At 37.5% G+C, this 22,116-nt stretch overlaps 1 protein-coding gene and 6 non-coding genes across 7 annotated transcripts; 2 read left to right on the top strand and 5 right to left on the bottom strand.

Moving 5' to 3' along the window:
* The first annotated feature begins 1,256 nt into the window (after positions 1–1,256).
* Positions 1,257–1,330, top strand: Trnan-guu (transfer RNA asparagine (anticodon GUU)). Its single transcript has one exon. It is a non-coding gene; the product is annotated as a tRNA-Asn (tRNA).
* Positions 1,331–1,449: 119 nt separating this feature from the next.
* On the bottom strand, positions 1,450–1,521 carry Trnam-cau (transfer RNA methionine (anticodon CAU)). Its single transcript has one exon. It is a non-coding gene; the product is annotated as a tRNA-Met (tRNA).
* A 790-nt stretch (positions 1,522–2,311) lies between these two features.
* On the bottom strand, positions 2,312–2,384 carry Trnaa-agc (transfer RNA alanine (anticodon AGC)). Its single transcript has one exon. It is a non-coding gene; the product is annotated as a tRNA-Ala (tRNA).
* Positions 2,385–3,031: 647 nt separating this feature from the next.
* On the bottom strand, positions 3,032–3,104 carry Trnav-uac (transfer RNA valine (anticodon UAC)). Its single transcript has one exon. It is a non-coding gene; the product is annotated as a tRNA-Val (tRNA).
* A 664-nt stretch (positions 3,105–3,768) lies between these two features.
* On the bottom strand, positions 3,769–3,841 carry Trnak-cuu (transfer RNA lysine (anticodon CUU)). The gene has a single exon. It is a non-coding gene; the product is annotated as a tRNA-Lys (tRNA).
* A 225-nt stretch (positions 3,842–4,066) lies between these two features.
* On the top strand, positions 4,067–4,139 carry Trnar-acg (transfer RNA arginine (anticodon ACG)). Its single transcript has one exon. It is a non-coding gene; the product is annotated as a tRNA-Arg (tRNA).
* Positions 4,140–10,814: 6,675 nt separating this feature from the next.
* Positions 10,815–19,529, bottom strand: LOC126824948 (uncharacterized). Its single transcript, XM_050554408.2, has 3 exons — positions 19,473–19,529; positions 14,862–15,048; positions 10,815–12,392 (listed from the first exon to the last, which is right to left on the bottom strand). The coding sequence occupies exons 2-3, from the start codon at positions 15,018–15,020 to the stop codon at positions 11,556–11,558; spliced, it is 996 nt and encodes a 331-aa protein (XP_050410365.1). The 5' UTR covers positions 15,021–15,048; positions 19,473–19,529; the 3' UTR covers positions 10,815–11,555.
* Between the last annotated feature and the right edge of the window lie 2,587 nt (positions 19,530–22,116).

Here is a 22,116-nt window from a genome sequence, read left to right as displayed (position 1 = left end):
CCAGAAATATATAATGAAACGACTCTCTTTATTTATTAAGAGATTGATACCCAGGTTTTTTTATTTAGTCATTTTTTCTCACTGGGGCATTATTACCCACATTTGGTTTTAACAACTTGTGATGAACAACTTTAGGTTTTGATGAAAACGACTTTTGAATTTCATATAGCACGTCGTTTATATGGTTTCAATACCACTCAAATCCACACAACGTTCTTATTCAGTACCGCGTCGACCCATTTAGTAAAATAATCTGCATTACTAAATTAAATTTGTTTCCGTTTTCAGTTACGGTTAATTGTCCAATGACATCTAGTTTCCAACGTTTAATTGGAATGCCAATATTATATATTTTTAATTGGACTTTTCTGGTTTTAGTTTTCGAGCAGAACAGTAATTCCATGCTTAAATTCAATCCTTGATGTCACTTCCTACTTTGTTACACACAAATCTCTCCTTTATTTTGGGCAGTTTTCTTTCTAACTAAATGTGCACCACAAACCCCAGTGTGAAGGTTTTCTAGGACTAATTTTCTAAAGCTACCTGGTAAAACTATCGGAAACTGGGGTTGTCTCCCCTTACCTGTTATTGTCCTTAAATATCAAAACGCATCCATTATTACAGGATATCTTTCTCTGTCTTTTATTTTGCTTAACCCGGTATCTTACTATTTTCATAATTGGGTCTTTTTCATGAAAATTGTCCATCCATTGCCCCCTTCGATTCCTCGGTTGTGGGTGACAAGGAGTAGCGTCGTTTCTCCAACCTCTGGTTTCCGCCCACATTTAAAGACCCCTACGCGCAAGCGAATTATTGAAATAAATTTGAACCATGTGTTAACCCCGAAATGACCTAGTTTGTGTCGAGTAGATGTTAAGCCCCTTTTCTCTCTCTCTCTTATGGAGATATTCTGTTTTAAATATGATAACTCAAACCATTACCGCCCGCTTTCCACCGGGGAAATGTCACAGACAATTTGAAATTAGTTTTACCAGATACACTCGTGCATTGTTAAAACCAATGAAATTGCTGCATATCGGTCACGTGACCCCCATGTGGAACGCGCCTTAAGGTCGTCTGCTCTCCGGATTTCACGAAGTCAAAAGCAGAGTGTTATGATTTTGAAATTGTTAGGGCTTTCAATATTAGCCTACACAAATTATAAAATCAAATGATTAACAATTATTAATTTTAAGATTACTAGACGCAAATTAACAATAACGTACTGGCACAATGTACTTCAAGACTACGCAGTTGTCTCTGTGGCGCAATCGGTTAGCGCGTTCGGCTGTTAACCGAAAGGTTGGTGGTTCGAGCCCACCCAGGGACGAAATGTTTTCTTTTTTTCAAAAACATATACCCAAGTCATTCTGTTGATCGACAAGAGAGACCTTACATGCAATCTGTTTTCTTTCAAGATTAAATACTAGAAAAAAAAAAAAAATTTATTAGCAGAGCGTGGTTTCGATCCACGGACCTCTGGGTTATGGGCCCAGCACGCTTCCACTGCGCCACTCTGCTGATGAAAAAATTACGGAATATAATATTATTATGGGTTATTTACAAACTCGCGTTTAACCCGGGCAACAGGTGATTTCCATTAAATAATGTAAATCTAATGGTTTATGGATGTATGTGTAGTATGTGTGCACAGAAATTGATGCAATCATGAAAGTGATTACTCTTAAAAATGATATAATTAAGTGGTCATTCGGAAACAGCTGAATTTAGATTTTAAGTATGTAAAACACATTAGTGAAAGCTAAATACAGATTTATAGTAACAGATATCTGGGCTAATGGCCAAATGTGTAGTTCTAGTGTTTTAAAGAAAAGAAGAATGAAACTGAAACAAATGGTAACGCAACTTGATAAAAATCTGTAAAATGTAGTCTGATCCCATGTAGAGCTGTTTAAGATTTGTCTCCCTTGACCATTGATCGTTTGCTATAGTCTCGTTTACCAGGCTTGCGATGATTTTAATGAGTTAATAAAAATTGGGTTTCAGTTTTCAACCGGGGAAATGGAGGCGGGTAATTATTTATTTAAACTATTTTAGATTTAATTGTTCAATTGTGTTATCTATTAAAACGAGTTGGACAATTGGCCTTGCGCAAGGTGGTACAACCGAAGTCTTATTCAACCGAGACTACGATTTATGTGCAAAACGTGACAATGCAACGAAGCTAATGCAAACTAAAACGAAAGGGTTATTCCGTATGCGATTCATTCCAAATATAACCGGGTACTAAAAGTGAAAAATAAATCTTGATATATTATTATGCAGGGGTGTGAAAATAAGGAAAAAAAATTGGAGATGCCGGGTATCGATCCCGGTACCTCTCACATGCTAAGCGAGCGCTCTACCATTTGAGCTACACCCCCGTGGTATAGGGGAAGAAAATAATGGATAAAGATCTTCTCACATGCGCAGTGGACGTTTACGCGTTTCACATTCATCAATCAATTTGGTTTTAGATTTTAGGTTAACTGAAAAGTTTACTATACTAATTGTTAACAAATTTAAAAACAAAGTATGGAAAATTACAAGCAATTAGCGTTTGACAATTTGTAATCTTTTAACATGTATATCATATCTTAATATGATAATATACTCCCAATACCATGGACCTTTTTAAATAAATTAATACATCGCCATTACAATCCCATGCATAAGCAAAAGTATTACTCAATATTTACTGGCTTGTTATTCTTAATTGTATGAAAAAGGATGGCAGATTATTAGTACTACAACTTGTAGTATATAATAATTAGTATGCAGGGCAGGTCTTCGTTTTGGTCCGGTCTGTGCAAAAAAGTATAAAGTTGTTAAACCCTATTTTATTAACTGATTGATTGATTGTGGGTGATATTACTAAGTATTATTGTTTTAATAATTAGTTTATTATGCAGCAGTCAGCACTCAGCTGTGTTAATTAACACATTGTCTTTGGGTTCAGCTTTGAAGTTCTATGTCGAAGTTTCTTCCTGCGGCAATATCGATATCCGTCAATAAAACAAAAAAAATTATGAGGTTTCGGCGAGGATCGAACTCGCGACCTTCTGCGTGTAAAGCAGACGTGATAACCACTACACCACGAAACCACCTGGTCATCCTGAGGTTAAATATGAACACGAAGCCAATGGATAATAATATGGTTTACGATGTAGTTTACAGCGAGGCATTAGAGCTCCTTGACCAAGTTTATTTTTTAAATAATTTAATAATGAAAATTTATCTAAATCCGACGATTTCTTGATTTTTAAGCTCCAGTCAAACATTTAATCTCAATTTTCGCGCAAAAATGTCAATTTGTTGAATTTTGGTGATAGGCATTTCTTACTTTCGGCCCCTAATGTATTTCAACTATTTGTAATATTAATAATTAATAGTCACTAGGCTAATACTAATAATACTAATAGGCCTAGCTTACCTGAGATTTATTAGACCGTCATAGAACTCATAGTACGCGGTCAGTAATAATGGCAAACGAGTTGTTAATACACTAGTAACTAGTAAACTACACAGAAATATTTAACAGTATAATAAAATAATCAAATTTAGTAAATTTAATTGTAAACCATGTGAATGTGATGTGTCGTAGGAATACGTCACGTGATAGTGATACTTCATTACTTGTCACCGGCTCATAGATAATTACCTACCGTGAGTTAGAAAAATTAGATACATGGTATTGATTTCTACATTTTGGACCATTATCTGTTAATTTTAAAAGTAAAATTGCATGAATTCCGCATAAAAATATTTCGCCCAACGTGGGGCTCGAACCCACGACCCCGAGATTAAGAGTCTCGTGCTCTACCGACTGAGCTAGCCAGGCACAGAAGACATAGTTGATTTGGCGACATTGATTTTTTAAGGTGTTCTTATTCTTTAACTTTTTTTCTGAAATTAATGACGAAACAAGTGGGTTAACCCTATAAAAACCTACTTCAAAATGTACTTCGTGATATCCAGTGGTCAGAAATTACAAAAACGAACAAAGAAATCACAAGGCACATAATAGAATTATCTATACCTTTAATACTCCGGCGTCACCATACGCGGGCTTGTGGCGCAATGGATAACGCGTCTGACTACGGATCAGAAGATTCCAGGTTCGAATCCTGGCAAGCTCGTACTTTTTTCATATTTTCTTCTTTTTACCTAACGGATTTATATGTAATTCTGATTTAGAACCACCACACGTTAATTGCAACGTGTATTAATCATTCAGTCGATCGATGAAAAGGCGTACAATTAGAGTTAACACGATTGTCACCAGTAGGCCTACTTACTTATGTAGTGAACAGAGTAGGCCTATTATTAATTCTAATTTATATATATTATAATATATATATTGTATGATGTAAATTACTTTAATTACTTACGGAATACGTTCCTTTTCTTGACTTCGGTACCGTACACATATCTGGTTCCCAGGCAACAGTAATTATGAAGTAGTCATAAATATGATATTGATAGTATTTGTAGAGAAATGAAAAAAAAAAAAAAAATAAATGAAAAATAGTTGACATGCCATATTTGTCAAATTTTTATTTTGTTGGGCTGACCTTAAAAATATCTTTGTTTCGCCTAACGCGACCGACTAACTAAAACCACCCCCGACTTAAATTATTTTATTGCACTTTTCCGCGATCTTTTTATTTTATTTTGTGTGTCAACCTGAAATATATCACGAGAGTTATTTCCCTTTACTATGGCTATGGTTTGATTCATTATTGAAACTGGTTGATCAAGACGAAAACGTCATAGGTGTCGCTTCTCAACAAAATGGTTGCAGACGAAAGCACGTCCATCCCCACGAAATGATTCTGCCTCTATGTCTGTGTGGCGTCGTTTTAAACATGACGAAGATATTTTCAATATCTGTTTTCGAGAAAAATGAAGGCACGATCGTTAAAAACGTGTTGAAGGGGTTTCACACTTAAGAGTTCGTGGCAAATCGTGTGCGAGTCTCGGAGTCGTGCATCACGAAAAATCCCATACTCATTGATTTGTTTGACAATAAAAAAAGACGAATGTTTCCCCCCAGAAAATTATCAAGCTGTCAAATTAGCTCTTTAAAAAAAAATCTGAAAAAAACCCGACCTACCGACCCTTCTCCTCGATTGTGGGTCGGGTTTGGCGAAACAAAGATATTTTTAAGGTCAGCCTTGTTGGTTTTTGTTGTTTTTTTTTTTTTTTGGGGGGGGGGGGTCATTACAAATATCAATTCATACTCGGTGGAATAAATTGATTGTTTTCCTTTCAAATTAATTTAAAGCTAGAAAACGTAATAATTTTTAACAAAAACAAAAACAAAAAAAATAAAATAAAGGCGGCATCGACAGATTACCTCCCTTTGTATTATATAACGTTGAGTCAGTACGTCATGTATAACACTGGCGGCATTTTGTTTCAAAGAAATGAATTGGGTGAGGAGTTACATTGTACGATAGACAATGACTAAACAATTAATCTTAGAACATTTACCTGGGCATTGTTTAATTGTGTATAATCTCAATCTATCTGAAAGTAAAGACACATATCTTATCTTTTAATTAAAAATAAATTAATAAATCTAAACTGATATTTATTTAGGCTTACATGTATAATAAAAATTAAACAATTGCAAATCAACGATGTTGTGAAAGCTGAAACTTTGAGTCTGAATGAAAAAAAAAAGTCCAAAAATGATTCAATTCCGTTAAGTGTTTGTCAACAAGCGCACCACCCACTGTAGATGATCAATTACAATATATATCATATAGCCAATGATCAATATAGCCCACAAAAGCCCGTCTCTGAGAAAAAATTGCATTTTTCAGAAATATTCCACGGTATGATCCACGCTCAAAATTCAAATGTACTCAAGTTAACAATGTAACATTAATTAATTATTAAAGAAACCAAAATTGGGCAAAATCAAAATATTAACGGTGTCGGTAGATAATCCTCCCGCTTGGATTCAATCGGATTAAAACAGTCAATTCTTTATAGGTTATTCTGTTTGAATGGACAAGTGTGATATTATTTGATATTTAATTCTATTTCACAGTAAAGACATACGGAAGAGAAAGAAAATTATGAGGTTTCAGCGAGGCTCGAACTCGCGACCTTCTGCGTGTTAAGCAGACGTGATAACCACTACACCATGAAACCGCCATGTTGTAACTACAGCCATTTTCTGATTTGTTCGGATTGCGGGCCGCCATAGCGGTTACATTGTTGTTGTACAGTTCTGTGCGTAATTGCTTTTAAAATCTATTACATTTTTACACGTTCTTTCAAAACAAGGAAAAGTCACAAATTGGCAGTATCTAGTAGTAGTAATCGGATCCATTCGCCTAATCGAACACAACATTGCCTTACATCAATAACCCAACTAAGCTAACCGAGACTACGTTTGTTACGCCGTCGGACTAATGTCATACTTGGCTAATCAATCTAGACTATGTTTTACGTTTATGGAGTTACACCACTAATTAAATCATAGACCGCTGACCTTGATGTTTATTTCCTACCGTATCTCTGACACAACAACCTAAAGAGTCGTATCTTTAACACAGTCAATCATCTTACAAGTTGCAATTACGTCTTAAAATATTTCAGGCGAAAAAATCAACCCGATATCACGCTGAAGGAAGTCAAATAAGGCCCCTGGTAAAATTTCATTTTCCGGAGGGTATTTCCCCTTATCTATTCTGTTTTAATATCAGGAGAAAGATAGTAATAATTTTTAATTTCTTCTAATTTATATTTTTAAGAACGATATCTATTTTTTTCACTTTTTACTCATATTTAACATTTAAACATGCATTACGCAAGAGTTAAATCTGACTATTGCAGGTCTTTCTTTAGGTCTGAAATGTTATATGAACTATTAATTAGACATTTATTAACACGAAGACCATAATCAACTCTCGATGCCATCTTATTTGTTCGGGCGGGAGCGGGGGGGGGGGGTGGTGCTCGTTTGGCCGAATGGTTAGCACGTGCGTGCTGTATCATACGGCCTGTCATTGAGCCAACTGGCGGCGTTTCGATTCCTCGGTTGTACGTGACAAGGAGTAGGGTCGCCTGTCCAACCTCGTGGGTTTTCTCCGGGTCCTCCGGTTTCCTCCCACTGCTAAAGACCCCTATGCGCAAGCGAATTATTGAAATAAAATTGAACAATGTGTTAGTCCCGAAATGACCTAGTTTGTGTCAGGTGGACGTTACCCCCTCCCCCGCTCTCTCTCTCTTCTCACGACAACGAATTTTAAAACTTTGTTTTAAAGTGACATTTCGCATGTTGTTACCGCCCGTTTTCTATTACTACTACATAATACGCAAATAACTTAATATCATATGTATTTGAAATTAAAAGCATAATACGCAAGGGAGGGGTGGGGTGGGGTGGGGTGGATGGCCGAATAGTTAGCAAGTGCGCGCTGTATCATAAAAAGGCCTGTCATTGAATCAACTGGCGTGGTTTTGAATCCCCGGTTGTACGTGGTTCTCCAGGTCCTCCGGTTTCCTCCCACTGCTAAAGACCCCTGCGCGCATGCGCGAATTATTGAAATAAAAAAATTAAACCATATGTTATTACCGAAATGACCTAGTTTGTGTCGAATGGACGTTAAACCACATTTCTCTCTCTCTCTCCATAATATGTACGCAATATCACCAACAAATTTTATATGCAACAACCTTTTTATGTTTTTACCCATTTTCGGTATCTTACTCCTTCATGATATGTAAACAATCTTAATTAACCCAACCTGTCCATCATATGTAAATAAACTTAATTAACCCACCCTGTCAATCATATCATGTATAATGTATCGGACGTTAAATTTGTAATAAACAACAACACGATTTTAAACAAGGCCTGCATCATTCAACGGAAGTTAGTTAACCCGTCCACACGCAAACTCGTCGACAGTTAAACTACTTATTTAAATTCATCGGAACATGGGCCTATCATTATACGCCTACCAGAAGTAAAGTCACAGTTATATGAAACCCGTCCGGCCTTTCCTTCACATCTGAATTTTGATAGGGTGCTTATCAGTGCTCCCACGAACTCTTCAACCAGTTTTGACCCCTTTAATTGTTACCTCATGAGCTACCTAATGGTGTGAAATATTTTAGCAATAAAACCTTATACATGTATAATGTTAACTCGAAATACATACAATTTGTACAACATACATTTGTAAATATCTATTGAACTATTGTCATCCACTGGAGCTAATCACACTCAACAGCTTCATCCAATGCACGTGAAAATAAAGAATTTCATATAATAAAGACGTTTGTAAATGTATTATTCATACGGGGTCAATAATATGCCTTACAAGCTGAGCCACCGCAAGGAATTGTTATTTTTACTTCATTTCACTTGCTTCAGTGATTCTCAATTAACCAGTATGCCGCTAAATTGTAAAAGGCTCACTAAGAAAAATGCGAAAAACCACGTGATCTCATTTGAGCATTCACTGCTGTCTGCTGTTAAGTTCATAGCTGTGTTTTTCTTCATTTAGTTTGAGTCATTCTACATGTCTATGACTAGTAGGTATCTACGATCCTATGCCGTATATGACTTACCATGTTTTTACTTTGTAAAATTCATATATTTTTCATATATATTTAGCCAGGTGTGCCACTATTTTCTCCTATGTTCCAAGGTGTGCCGTTGGCAAAAAAGGTTGAGAACCACTGACTTACTTTAATAAGATTTTTAAATACCTATCTACTGGCCTGTTCAGCCTCTGCTCCTCTTTCAATCGTGTTGCCGCCCCCCTCTCATTTCATATTATATAAGATCATTAAACTCTGTGAATATCATATCATTGGTGAACGCTGGATCTCTCAGAACATTAGACCAAAATGGTTGAATTCCGTTCTGTAGTTACACAGCTATTGTCAATACTAGGCATCCTCTTCAAGCGAGATATAAACGAGTAATGACGGGGAGTTATCGCCGACTTTTAATCTTCACTCGAATCTATTGAGTTTCTTTTAAAGCTGGCCGAACCCAAGCCGGAAGATTGTCGACCATTAATGAGCTGCTTTGAGGCCTTCTGAACCCAAGCCGGGAGATTATCTACTATTGTTTTATTAAATGGTAATTGAGTACATTTTATCAATAATGACAAAGGGAGAAGATGACCCGCCCTGTCTTCTCACGACAGCGAATTTATAAGTGTGTTTTAAGGAACTTTTGATATCCGAGGACTTTTTTGTTTAGTGTTTTTAACCATTTTTGAAGTGTAAATAATTTAATTAAATCAATATGTCCTTAATATCATATTTATGGACGTTAAATATGTAATAAAGAACATTTTATCATTGTTGTCTACGATATCACCTGGGGGTTAGATGGCTGAATGGTTAGCACGTGCGCGCTGTATCATAAAGTCTGTCGTTGAGTCAACTGGCGTGTCTTCGTTTCCCCGGTTGTACGTGACAAGGAGTTGGGTCTAACCTCGTGGGTTTTCTCCGGGTCCTCCGGTTTTCTCCCACTGTTAAAGACCCCTGAGCGCAAGCAAATTATGGAAATAATATTGAACCATGTGTTAGTCTCGAAATGACCTAGTTTGTGTCGAGTGGACGTTAAACCCCATTTCTTTCACGATATCACCCTTGGTGGAAGTGGGCGTAAAACCCCAGAAACGAAGGAACGATTTATCATGTGCTAGGCAATGAAAAATTATTTGGTGTCCTGAAAACGCAAATGACGACCAAAGACCGTAAACATTTAAAAAAACAAACAGTTTTTGTGGCTATACTTTCCAACTGTTTCTCAAAATAAACCAATGTCATAATTGAAACACCGCTACCCACAGTGGGTTTTCTACACCTTTAAAATTATATTAAACTAAATCCTAAAACATTTCCGGCCGCTCCTTTTAACCGTTTCTAATAACCCCAAAACATTACAGGTAGCACCCAGAACGTACAAATGAAAAAGAAGTGTATAGTCGTAAGAGACGTGACTGCGGAGGACCCAAGGTCCCGTGGACACGTTGCGTGCATATAAAACAACACTCAACAGTTGGAATTCGGTGAAATAAAATGGGGTTTGACGTCCTACCGTTCTGCCCCGACTGGGCTAATGAAGACGGGCATACATCATACAGTGTGCCATGAACTCAATTTTTCTACGACTTGCTCTTATGCCAAGGAATATTTTACGTGCACGCCAATGTGTACACGGACCTCGGTTTTTGGTCCCACCCGAATGACAATACACAGCCGTTCTTGTCAGGCCCTTCGTCTGCACCACTGACAAGGGGAAATCACGCTTGAAACTCCCGATATAAACTTTATCGACTAACACCGGGATCGAACCCGCGACCTCCAAGATAGTGAACCAGCGTCTTACTCACTTAACCACCGTGTCTCCCCTTTGTATTTGGAAGTACTTGGGTAAGAGTACAAAAGTACATGATAATATCAAAATGTCGACGTGCAATCAATTGCCATATTTCCCTCGAATTCACAATGACCCATAGCGAACACCAATGCCACTAAACGAATCTAAGGCGGATTTAGCGTCCGTAACCCACGGTGAAAATTCAACGCGAATACATATTATTGCACCCTTCCATCTCTGTCCATCAGAATGGAACCAACTGTATTTTTAGAGAAAGGAGTATGTTTTAAATTTGTGTAATATTAAACTCCATGACTAGTCTCTGTTAATACATTAATTATGTATGTGTGCAAGTAGAAACGGCGGGTAGTATAAATAATAGTACTATAATTATGTGATAGAGTATGACCTTGACCTCTACATCATTTTATTAGTAAATACTGGATAACCGCATCACATATAGACATAAACCCAGAAGACAAACCCGCGGACATAACACACCACACGAACATTACAAGCAATAAATAACAAACGTTCTACCAAACCAAGTGACTGGACCACAAGAACTAAACCCGTTACATTGTGTATTATAATTAATAGTACTATCTCGTTTCCAACAGAATATGGGGGTACCCGATTGAACGTTCTGGAATTGAAAACTCTCAATCTCCAAAAATAGTGACAATCGAGTGAAAAGGTGGATTTCGGGCTACAACGCATGCGTCGACGGAGTAAGTAAATATCTCAACCAACCATACAGTCGAAACATATTCGTTGTGTTTAATTACGTCACGATTCTACTCACACTGACAAAACTGTGACAGAACTGAATTCCGCGTTACTCGATTGCAATTCTGTTATTTCGGGACGTTCTGGACTAGGAATCGAGCATCTCCTATGTGATTGAGTATGACCTTGACCTCTAAGACTTTCATTAGTAACCGCATTACCCATAAACAGAATCAGACATACAAGGCACACAACACACGAACACTGCAGAAAAAAATCAAGAATAGTACTATCTCGTTTCCAACAGAATATGTGATTAAGCATGGCCTTGACCTCTAAGACTTTCATAAGTAAGGAGAACCACAATGCACATAAACAGAATTCGACATATAAGGAACACAGCACACTAACATTGCAAGTCAAGTGAGTAAATCCAGTAAGTGAGTAAATTTAACACCCGTTAAATATTACTGGATCTTCCTGGAGAAAGAGGACCGACGTGGCCATGTTTTCTCATAGGTCCGCCATCAGACGTAAACACCGGAAAACATCGGCCCATTTCAGATCGAGATAAACTATAGTCATTGGTTCTTGGAGTGAAACTTGGTAATTTATCATCCGGGCGAATTGTCTCGGAGATGCGGGAAAACTCGTCATAACACGTAGTATCAATGATATTGGTGTTAATCCTCGAAGCCATGTATTTATCCGAATGGCAATATTGTGTAGGCCTTCCCGATACCCCGGAAGTTCTAGGATCCGTCATGTCGTAACCATGTTTAGCTAAAACACAGCCCAGAGTTTTTATCGGTTTTATTTTAGAGGAAGGTCCAAAGCACTTATGCGTATGTTCAGGATAAAGTTGCGGCGGACGATTTTCACTCGTTCCCAATCCCGGAAGAACTTGATCTGCATATTTATGAGAAAAACTTGGAGTACTACTTTCATTTTGTAATCCGGGCGGCCATTTTGGTCGTTTTCGTCTCGGTCGTAGCGTTGGAGTTGATAGTTGACCATTGATCACGACCTGGTCTGTAATCTGTGACCACTGAAAGGAATCGCCGGAAGCGCTGTCATTCCGTAAGAAATTATTTCGGCTCATTCTATGATACTTTGTTCTTTTTGCGTATGTGGAAGAAGAAGAGGTTTCAGGGGCCTTGGCTGTTCCCGTTGGCGTATTGTCCTGGTTCCTGGTTTGAAGTCGAAAGGGCATAGCCTTGTTCAGATCCTGTTTTATTTTGTGTATTTGGTTTATGGTTTTGATTTCGTTCTCTCTTCCATAACATCGATAGTTTTCCTGGATAAAAACCCCAAACAGATGTAAGTTAGTAAGTTAAAAAAATAAATGGATGGATGGATGGATGGATGAATAAATGAATGAATGAATGAAATGGAGTTTTATGGCAAGTCAAGCCCATATGGTGAAAAGTGGGACAGGCTCAAATATATAACAAAACTATATGCATATAAAAACAAACATCAAATTGAAAAATAGATATAACTAACTACGCATATAAACATTTGAAATGAAAAGATGAAAATTATATATATACAATTAAATTTACAATAAAAAGTCTAGTATTTAACGATATAGGCCCGGTTAGGTGTAATGATTGACAATGGTAAAAATCCCAACTAACATCCTTGAGATGCTTGCACTCAATCACAAATTCTGGTTGAGGGTCTCGCTTCAAGATGATCATATCAGTTATAAAAAAGTATGATCTATGCGCGAGTGACACAAAACAACCGTATCCCGCTATTGGACAAATGGGAGGTTGGCCAGTCGCCCACGAGAGGCTTAATGTGATGAACTTGTTCACCTACTATTGGAATGGCGGCGCTTTTTCGATCATTAACAGGGGCTGATCGATAACACGTGTACTATACTATTCAAAAAAGTAGGGGATATTTGATTTTTAAGTGTTATTAAAGTCACCTAATGAAACTGACGAAGAAACAAATGACAAAATGAAATAAAGTTCACATTCATCGATTTATTCCAAATGATCGTTAGACTAAGTAAGGCACAGACTGACCATTATAAGGGTAAAATGATACCCGGGGTCAAACAGCAAAGTTACCACAGCATCACAACCAAGTCAGTAACGGGTAAATCCTCCTCTGTTTGCCAAACAAGCATTGATCCGACGTGGCATACTCCTAATGAGACGTCTAAGGTCATTTTGGTCCAGATTGTCCCATTCCTGTTGCAACGCAGCAGCAAGTTCTTGGACATTGGCAGGACGTTGTTGACGTTGACGTAACCTCTGTCCAAGCATGTCCCAGACATGCTCGATGGGGGAGAGGTCGGGACTCAGTGCTGGCCAAGGTAATGTGGTGATGTTCTGTTGTTGGAGGTAACCTGTAACGATCCTGGCCCTGTGACATCTTGCGTTGTCATCCTGGAAGATGAAACGGCGGCCATGACGTCGTGCGAATGGCACAACATGGACTGCCAAGATGTTGTCCCGGTAGTACTGGCCTGTAACACGCCCTGCAACAACATGTAAAGCCGTTCTTCCAGCAACAGTGATGCCTCCCCACACCATAACAGAACCACCCCCAAATCGATCATGTCTGATGACGTTAACGTCTTGGAAGCGCTCGTTTCGACGACGCCACACCCTCCTACGTCTGTCCAAAAAATCAACAGTGAACCATGACTCATCTGAAAACATCACATTGCTCCAGCGTCGATTATCCCAGTGTTGACGATCCCTACACCAACGACGTCTTGCCTGAATGTGATGATCTCTCAAACAAGGGATCACGCGAGGACGTCGGGCGCGAAGGTGACCCCTATGCAGTCGATTCCGAATCGTCTGGCCACTCACTCTCACACCAGTGTCTGTTTGAAGACGAGCGCTGATCTGATTTGCTGTGATGACACGATTTCTCAAGGCCAAGGAACGGATAAATCGATCCTGGGCTTGAGTTGTCGCCCTTGGTCGACCTGAGCGTGGTCTGTCCTGTACAGATTGTGTATCACGGTATCTGGACCATAGCCTGCTTATGACAGACTGAGAAACATTCATCGTCCGCGCCACAACCGCCTGTGTTGTGCCGATATGTAGCATGCCAAGGGCACGTAACCTTTCATTTTGGGTAAGCCGACGCATATCAAAATTTGTTTTCTGGTCACTAAAACAATTAAACTGATGTTTCCACCCTGGAATTCAATGCCACAATGACTGTAACATTCAAAGTCAGAGTCGTGCAAATCTTGGGTTGGACCCCCATGATGATCCCATACATCACCTGCATTCCATGCGGTAGCTATTGGTGCGTTTGGGCGTCACATGTAACTGGAAATGTTTCTTCTGTTAGGTTCTATAGTGACTTTTTTCGTAGTCATTTGCATATTTTAGTATTATGCCCCCAAAATCAAATATCCCCTACTTTTTTTGAATAGTATATAATCGGCCACATAATTATATCCTATAGATTGAAAGAGAAAACACGTGATCAGCCACAGAAATCAAATATTTCTTAATCCAGTTTTCGTGGGAGGGGGTGGGGGTGAGGCTGTGTTGCTTTATGATCGAATGGTCTAACGGGTGGGATTTAGATCCGACGCTATTTGGGACATATTAAAGAGACACTATTAAATCCCCCTATCTCTCTCTCTCTCTCTCTCTCTCTCTCCCTTATTTCGTTTTATATTTTACGCGACCCAATTTTGAGTAAGTAATCTAACCAGAACCACAAAAATGAAACGAAATTAGACTGATTTTGTCTTGTTACGTCCTTATGGTTTTCTTACTTGGAATAATCTAACATCTTCTCTGTGAGTTTGAAGTTGATCAATCGCTGGTGTCTCGATCATCAAGGTCGATTCTGTATAATCTGATCTACATCCGGTATCATTAGAAGTTAAATTAGGCAATTTGAGAAGAGGCGATGTTTTCTTTGTCCCGGTCATACTCACGTATGGAACAATACACCATATTCTGAAATAGAAAGATATCATTGTATATTTTCATAGTTTTCACATTCGTTGTTCGAAATGAGATGGGGTTCACGGTGGCTAAGTGGGTAAGATGCTGGCTCGCTAGTCTGGCGGTCGGGTGTTCGAGCCCTGCATTGGCCGAGACCGTTCATCCAGATTTCCCTTCGTGGTTCTCCCTTGTCAGTGATGCAGGACGGAGGGTCTGACAAGGACAGCTGTTTAAAGGCTCAATACCACTCTTGTTGTAACTGAATAATATGTCCCAATCTTTATTCTGGTCAACAAATTGCACTATTTTACAATATTCCAATTAATTGATGATACAAATTTCATCTTAACACACCTAATATAAACAAATTGGAAACATTCGACTAAATGATTTGAAAAGCCTAACGTAAACCTTTTCAAATGTAACTTGGATTTAAAAATATTTTCGAACCCTCTGGATTTAATGGATAATTTACACAACAGGTAGGACACTTAAACATCTAATACTTAGAATAAGGCTATTTTTTATTTTCTGGGGCTATCAAGCCAGCAAGAGTGTTATTGTCCCTTTAATCATTCGGATGGAACGCAAAAACGTTCATTCGTGTGCACGTAAAAGATCCCTTGACTATTGAAATTCGACATAAGAGTAGGCCGTAGTGCCGCTGTCCGGGCAAAATTACCCTCATAGCACACTATATGGCGTATGCCCGTCTTCATTATCACAGTAGGACGTTAAACCCCATTTCATTTCATTTCGAAATGAGATAGTCCTGGTAGTTAGATAATATTCCAAAGTAGTTAATTAGAGGTAACTCTTAATAGCCTTTTAGTTCCTCGCTCTTACATTAAGACTACCAGAACTTCGTCAAGCTGTGAAATCATTTCTTAACGTGATGCACCAACATCAATATAATATGGGGATAGGGCATTTATGCACAGCGCACCTAAGACTTGGAAAGAATTACCTGTTAAAATTAGAAATATTAAATCATCGTTAAAAACTTTTTTTTTTTGTTTAAAGGGATTACAATCAATTACAATGCTTAGAAATGTTGATATAATTTACTTCAACTTCTATCCACAACATTATAAAGCGCGTTGAGATATATAATTTGTATAATATTGTAATGCGCTATATAAGAATAAATTATTATTATTATAATATACCATCTGCGTCTGTATTCGAAACAACAGAGAGCGAGAGTTGTCTTAGAATCCGTACGCAATCACACCAAATCTTATCTCTTTTTATACGCCAACATTTTTAATGATCAGCATAAATCTGTGAATTAATTGGTTAAAATACAACTCGGATCCTCTGATAGTGGGAAATCGGCAAGGGTGTGCTGTTGCGCCACTGTCAGTGCCATATTTCCCTCGTTACACACTGTGTGCTGTATGCCCGTCTCTATTAGCCCAGTTGGTGCAGAAAAGTAGGACGTTAAACACCATTTCATTCCCCTTTCTTTTGCTACGTCATTCTAATCCGTGTTTTTAAATTTGAATATTATGAAAAATATTGAGTTTTCTTAAAAGAGGTTTAGCTCCTTTAAGTCAACACATTTCAAATTCAGTACTATTTTTGTGATATATCGGCGACACAGATATTTGCTCTTTAAACAATCTTAAAGGGACCATCCCGGTTTTATCAGAGTCTCGGAAATTTGAACACCAAAACCGTTTATCCGGACACGTAACCCTTTCAAGATTTTGGGTCAATTTTTTCGTTGGATGACCTGATAATCTATTATCGTTCCTTTAGAGGTCAAAACGGTGCTTGAAGCATGCGCTGTACTTGATAACGAACGGTAATTTTAACCTACATGTTCTTTTGTATGAAATAAAAGTCTGATTTTATCCAGACACCGTATAATAGAGCTTGGGGCACCGGTCTCCATTTTCCGATAAAGACTGATGGGTTTAAGTTGTTTGAAAACGTTTCCGTATATTGACGTAGTTGCTCGGCCCTAAGGTAAATTGTTTCAATGGCATTTAGTAATTGAACCGGAGTATATACGTCCAAAATCTATGGAATACAATTACTACTTATTACTGATCGACGTTGCCTGATAATGACTAGAGAGGCCTAGTTGAAACGTCGCTCAGTAACAAGCAGTAATTGTATTCCATAGAATTGTGGCCTGTAGGCCCTAAGGTAGAGGCTTTTAATGACTTTATTTACACAAAATTAAAGGAGCTAAATCGCTAACATTTTGGGACCTAGAAATTCAGAAAGGTGGGTCGCAACGCATATAATACTGTAATATGAATGTATATAAACTGATTTACATTTAATGGTTTCCGTTTTTACTCCAATTTCAAATCAGTTATGTTCGGCGAAATAAGTCAGCAATCTCAATCGAGTGCAAATTTCTGGCGTCTAGTTATTCTAGTCTACATAACTTCATTTGATTTGGTGCAATGTGTCTAGCCTCGTCCCTCGAGTCTCTCAATACAACTGGGGCTGAAGCGCATTATGGTACACGATTCGTGTACCAATGTTAAAAAAATTATTTTATCTTAAATATCGGATATCAGAAGCTCATCTTTTCCCGGTAAGTTTACATCATCAATGTTGATTTAAATTGACCAATAATTCGTGTTTTCGATGTCGAAGATTTTGGAGGATTTTGAGTTACGGACTTAGGTCCTTTAAGTAGTTTTATTCTCCCAAATATAATCAAGATTGGCCCTTTAAATATTTAACAGTGTTAATAAATAGAGAAGAGTAGAACCGATCATTCACACCTCACTAATTATAGACCATATCAATATAGAAGTATTAGCGCGTGACATCACCATATTTAAACATACAAAACACTTTAGTAACATATATTACTATAAACAAGTTAGATAATAAATTGGTTGGTTTAGGGGGACATATAAAAGGAATGACACGTGGAATTTAGTAGATTACAAAACCAGTATGACAGGCAAGCTTATTCAAGGCGACGATGATCAGTTCGTCTTTATTAAGCAAATATTATCTATAGAACGGTTTCTTGTAATGACTGTGTCAAATTGAGTTTACACAGTGTTATGGGACGTGCGACTGTTACAGTGTGGTAGAGATTTCAAGATTTTATTAATAAAAGATTCAAGTTTTCGGTAGTAAACATTAGTTAGAAATTATCAACTTTGTAAACCCCCCTCATACACTGAAAGTATAATCCTTCAGCATATAACGATTTGGGCGCATTAAAAACACAACACAATTTATATGGAAAACAATCACTGGTTTATACACATATAGCACGACGTTTCGACCCGGAGAAAACCCACGAGGTTGGAAGTCGACCCTACTCCTTGTCTCGTACAGCCGGGGAATCGAAACCACGCCAGTTGACTCAATGCCAGACCTTATGATGCAGCGCGCACGCATTAACCATTCAGCCATCCAACCCCCCAATTCAGATAACCGGTAGAAACTGTGATATGTATTTAAAAAATCTCCCCACAATCTCATTGTAGTTGTAGTATCTTAATCGTTTAATATCATTGTACAAGTGGCTATTGTACATAGAAATTACCGTATGTTAGTCCCAAAATAATCTAGGAGAACCCCCTTCCTCCCTGATTTAGATTTAGTATAAGGGCACCTAGAAACTACGATGAGTAATCTTGTTACATTTAACTAGAGATATTTAGTATACGGGCACCTGTAAACTCGATTAACTTCAACTAGAAATTCAGTAAGATATTTAGTCAACGGATGATTTGTAAGCTTGTTAACTTTAATTAGGAATTCAGAAGGATAATTAGTATACGGGCACCTGTAAACTCGATTAACTTCAACTAGAAATTCAGTAAGATATTTAGTCAACGGGCATCTACAAACTACGATTTGTAAGCTCGTTAACTTTAATTAGGAATTCAGTAAGAAAATTAGTATACGGGCACCTGCAAACTGCGATTGAACACCTTGTGAAACTTTTACTAGGAATGCAGTAAGGTATTTAGTATAAGAGTACCTACAAACTACGATTGGTAAGGTTTTAGGAATTCAGTAAGGTATTTAGTACATGTATACGGGCACCTGCAAACTACGATTGGTAAGGTTTTAGGAATTCACTAAGGTATTTAGTATAAGGGCTCCAGCAAACTACGGTTGGTCACCTTGTTAAACTGTAACTAGGAATGCAGTAAGCTATTTAGTATAAGAGTACCTACAAACTACGATTGGTAAAGTTGTTTAATTTAATTAGGAATCCAGTAAGATACATTGTATATACAAAACAGGCACCTGCAAATTACGATTAATAGAATTAACCAGGAATTCAATAAGATCGACAAGCTTGTTAAATTTAACTAGGAATTCAATAAAATATATTATAGCAAACGGGCACCTAAAATTACCATTAGTAAACTTGACCAGGAATTCAGTAAGATCGACAAGCTTGTTAAATTTAACTAGGAATTCAGTAAGATATTTACCTGTGAGTAGATTATCTTGTCGTCCTACCTGTCAGGTGTGTTGATATATGTATAGAGTGTATGTATGTTACCTGGGGTGTATATAATGGGTAGTGTCAATATAAACAATAGATCTACTACTATATCTATATATTTGACAGATCGGGTTACATATACACTCTAATAACACAAGGTATTAAAATTAACATCTTATTGAATGCTATTTATACAGTTTAAATTATATGTCATATTGAACACATGGATGGAATTGGGTTTAACGCCCTACTTATATACGTGTCATATTGAATATTTTCAATTTGGACTGCTGTTGAAATTAACATCAATATAACATACATAATTATTCAATTATCATCATGTCATATTGAACAGATTCAAATTATGCTGTTTATATTAACATGATGTCATATTGAACTGTTCATTCTAGACATCATATATAATATATCATAATATATCATATTCAATTTAGTCTGTTTATATTAATATCATATCATATTGAACAGTTTCGTTATATTCCGTTCAAATTAAAGGCTCAATACCACTCTTGTTGTAACTGAATAATATGTCCCAATCTTTATTCTGGTCAACAAATTGTACTTTTTTTTACAATATTCCAATTAATTGATGATACAAATTTCATCTTAACACACCTAATTTAAAAAATTGGAAAAATTCAACTAAATGGTTTGAAAAGCCTAACGTAAACCTTTTCAAATGTAACTTGGATTTAAAAATATTTTTGAATCCTCTGGACACGTAAAATAGGATGTAATGGATAATTTACACAACAGGTAGGACAGTTAAACATCTAGTACTTAGAATAAGGCTATTATTTATTTTCTGGAGCTGTCAAGCCAGCAAGAGTGTTATTGTCCCTTTAACATGATGTCATATTCAACAGATTCAATTTATGCTGTTTAAATAAATTAATATGATGCCATATTGAACTATTCATTCTAGGCTATTGAATTTAGGGCCATTTCCGTCTCTTCAACGCCGATAGCACGGCCATTTAGAGACTATGGCCATTGTTAGAACAACGACGTGTCCATATATTTATATTGGAATTTCAACATTTACATGTCATTCAATGCATGCTGGCAATGTCACAGAAGCTACACTACTCCCTGAATCGTGTAGAATCTAGTTGACAGTCTTACCATGTAGCCTGTTATATCGGTGATATTGGCGGCCAAACGAATATTTACTGGTGATCAGTTAGGCAGTTTGCATGTTTATATATATATTGGCCGTTTACATTGTCTATCAAGGATAGATGACAAACTCGGCGATATCAAACTATACCACTCATATAACCATAGAAATTATGTAATATCTATACCACTGACATCGAGAGAGAAAGAGAGAGAGAGAGAGAGAGACTCGACACAAACTCGGTCATTTCGGGACTAACACAGGGTTCAATTTTCAATAATTCGCTTGCGTGTAAGGGTCTTTAGCAGTGGGAGGAAACCGAAGGACGCAGAGAAAACCCCAAAGATTGGAAGGCGACCCTTCTCCTTGTCATGTACAACCAGGGAATCGAAACCCCGCAAGTTGACTCAATGACAGACCTTATGATACAGCTAACCATTTGACCATCCACCCCCTCCCCCCAAACATCTAGAAATGTCTTAATATACACTATACAACTCATGTATTCATATATACATTCCTAAATTAATACCATCTATGCTACTCTTACCTGGATATGTCTAACTACATAAAATATAAACAGTCCTAAATTAATATCATTTAAGCCACTCATACCTGGAAATGTCTAAATATATACATCTCATATTCATATAAATTCTTAAATACAAACTAAAACAACGCATATATTCCTAAAAATATAAAACTATACCATTCATATCTAGAAATGTCTAAATAATTGAATGTTATTTGATAAAATATAACAACTGTAGGCCATATTACCTTTCTCTACCTGTATTCGCATGTGACGTCATTGCAAGGTGTCAATACAAAGAACATTACAGGTGTATTAAAGGTAAGGATACATGTTTCATTAGTTATAAGACTTATCGTTTTATTACATTATCTATTTATCTGCGCACACGAACCAATTCAAGGTGAGGTCAAAGCGATAGTGGGGGTTGCTGAACCTATAATAAAAATCCCAAACATTAACCAGTGAGGGGGTATCCGGGATGGAGAAAGTGGGCGGGCCTGGGATTTTAAAACGTATGAGGAAACCGAAGCACCCGGAGAAAACCCACGAGGTTGAAATAGAATATAAAATGAACGCGATCCTGTCAGCAAATCTGGTATCTGATATTCTGGAAGGAGACAGCATACACTGCTTCTTGTACGGTATTACAGGAAGTCACGGTGGCTAAGCATACACTGCTTCTTGTACGGTATTACAGGAAGTCACGGTGGCTAAGCGGGCAAGGCGCTGCCTTGCTAACATGGATTTTCCGATGCGGTTTCCCCTTGTTAGTGGTGCAAACAGCTGTCTAGTCTTTCGGATGGGACGAAAAACCGAGGTCCCGTGTATTTATTTGCATGCACGTAAAAGATCCCTTGGCAGTTGGAATTCGATATAAGAGTAGGTCATAGTGTCGCTGCCCGGGCACAAACCCCCTCATATCAGACTGTAGGGCGTATGCCCGTCTGCATTAGGCCA

The sequence above is a fragment of the Patella vulgata genome, chromosome 6 (assembly GCF_932274485.2).
Source record: "Patella vulgata chromosome 6, xgPatVulg1.2, whole genome shotgun sequence".
NCBI lineage: Eukaryota > Metazoa > Mollusca > Gastropoda > Patellidae > Patella > Patella vulgata.
This window is presented reverse-complemented; position numbering and strand designations above follow the sequence as displayed.